General features: G+C 43.2%; 1 protein-coding gene across 1 annotated transcript; it reads right to left on the bottom strand.

The window, feature by feature from the left end:
* Positions 1–476: 476 nt before the first annotated feature.
* Positions 477–1,855, bottom strand: gsx1 (GS homeobox 1). The gene is made up of 2 exons (XM_070891543.1): positions 1,464–1,855; positions 477–822 (listed from the first exon to the last, which is right to left on the bottom strand). Exons 1-2 carry the CDS (start codon positions 1,853–1,855, stop codon positions 477–479), a joined length of 738 nt encoding a protein of 245 aa, XP_070747644.1.
* Between the last annotated feature and the right edge of the window lie 368 nt (positions 1,856–2,223).

Raw genomic sequence — 2,223 nt, 5'->3', positions numbered from 1 at the left:
GGGGGGCAAGAGTTGTCAGATTTCAAATTTACTCACTTTCAGAATAAATCAGAAGGCGCCAAGACCCAAAATGTCTAGGAAAAAAATCTTTATTTGTCATAAATAAATAAATAAATATCATGAAATACATACAAACCAACCAAATACAGGACCATACCTTTCTTTTTTTTAATAAAAAAAAGTCACGATCAGAAAATGTCAATTTATACACTTAATTACATGTCACAATGTCAGTGATCGGACAGATGGTAATGTATAGTGTCCCTGGTGGGATCGCGCGAGAAACTCGGATCTGAATAATCTTTTCCCACTAGAACTTTATTTACATATTTGTTTAAAAAACATATTCCAGTATCCGCTGTATTTTGCCATTATGTTAAAAGTCTTGTTTTTTTTTACTGACGAGATAGAAAGGCAGTGATAGCCTGATAACTCGTGGCAGCATTGCGTTGGACAGTTTTATTTCACACTTCTTTTTAAGGAGTGATGGACAAGTCCCTGTCGTCTTTGCCCGATGATGAAGGCGACATGGGCATCTCGTCCTCCTGCCCGGTGCACTTGGCGGATGTCAGCGAGCTGCACTTGCAGTTGGGAGGCGTGCGCTGCGCGCTGCCGCTTTTGCCTTCCTTTTTGTGCTTGACCCGGCGGTTCTGAAACCAGATCTTCACCTGTTTCTCGGACAGGTTCAGGTAGGTGGCGATTTCGATCCTGCGGAGACGTGACAGGTACATATTGGAGGCGAATTCTCGCTCCAGCTCGAGCAGCTGAGTGCTGGTGAAGGCTGTGCGCATCCTCTTACTGCTCTGCAGCTGGCTGGAGCTGCTCTCAGTAGCTGAAAAACAATCATAACATATATAAGCAGCAGATTGTAACGCTTTTTATTAAAAATATATATACTTTTAGATGGTAAATTCGCTATTGGATATGAAACTGGTTAGTCAAACTCCATCTGAACAAATAGAGGGAATCTACAATGAAGCACCTTGAATTGTGCTTTCGCTCTTTTGTTGCTAAATATACTAATACGACACAGAAAAATCGCACTTTATAGCTAGAACGCTTCGGTTTCGGAAATGATTTATGCATATTATATACATGTAGGTATCATAAACATTTCAATTTAGCTTGAAAAACATTGATACTTAACAATTGCATTCGAGAAATAAGTATTCATGTAATATTAACGGAACTGTAAATGGATAGTATTGTGTCAGCAAACATGCACATTGAGGGGACATCGAAATCGTACGCACATTCAACCCAGTTTACTGCTTTGAGAATTTTCTGTTAAAGTATATAGACTGGCAGGTCAAGATACTAATTTTGTCTTGCACTGGACAACACTAAAATATATCAAAATGCTTCCAAACTTAAATCAGTCGAACTTCCAAATACAGTAAAGCAATGGCTAACTATGCAACTAATACGGGACCTGAGACCATCGATGAGGATTTTCTGTGTACTCACCAAGGGAAAGGCAGTGAAACTGTCTCGGATCTGTCATGGGATAAGCTGCTGAGTAGATGTTGGGTCCATGGTCCACAGTGACTGCGCTGGCTCTGTGATGTCTGCTCAGGGCTGAGTGACAGTACTGTGGGTTGAAGGTGGGGAACTGCGCCTTGAGAAAAGGGATGCCAGGTGGGCCGGGATGGAGCTGAGAGGCTGTAACACACAGTGGACAGACACAGAGCAGCCCTGATTTCCGAGAATGGCATGATCCCGCAGAAAGAGACAGAGAATGAGACGGATGCACGGCGTAAGGCAGTAAAGGTGTGGTACTCTCAAACACCCCAGGGGATGCTTTCTCGCTGGAGTCTCTCACAATGAGCGAATCCACAAGGAACGATCTGGGCATTTTCGACAAAGTTCTTTCCTGTCTGATGTAGTCGTGATACAACTGAAAGCAGACGATAGCCAAGTTGTTGGAGTTATCTGTGGTGCTGAAAGTGCGGAGCTGGGTCCTTAAATACTTTGGGATTGCGGCTGCCATGTGATAGTTACGCCACTAGCGGCAGAGTGGATCTCAATAGGCTTTTTGTGGCTTTTCGGGTTTGGATTCACTCTGCACGCTTCGCTTTTATTTCACTTGTTAACTAAATGAACTGCATAATGTTCTCTTATTCTTCTCAACCCCACCCACACGCTCTCTGCCTTCCTTCATCCCCTCGCTCCTGCTCCCGCTTTCTCTTTCTGGCTTTTAGTGTCCCATTATCTATCCCGTTT

The sequence above is a fragment of the Pristiophorus japonicus genome, chromosome 10 (genome assembly GCF_044704955.1).
Source record: "Pristiophorus japonicus isolate sPriJap1 chromosome 10, sPriJap1.hap1, whole genome shotgun sequence".
In the NCBI taxonomy this organism is placed as follows: domain Eukaryota; kingdom Metazoa; phylum Chordata; class Chondrichthyes; family Pristiophoridae; genus Pristiophorus; species Pristiophorus japonicus.
Note: the sequence above shows the minus strand (reverse complement) of the source record. Positions and strands in the feature narration are given on the sequence as shown.

What these genes read in the sequence shown, in the direction of transcription:
- gsx1 (XM_070891543.1), bottom strand. Translation starts at nt 1,855, where the DNA reads ATGCCCAGATCGTTCCTTGTGGATTCGCTCATTGTGAGAGACTCCAGC. An exon ending in CACTGCCTTTCCCTTGGTGA is followed by an intron (nt 823 to 1,463) that starts GTACACAGAAAA and finishes AGCTACTGAGAG; the next exon opens with CAGCTCCAGCCAGCTGCAGA.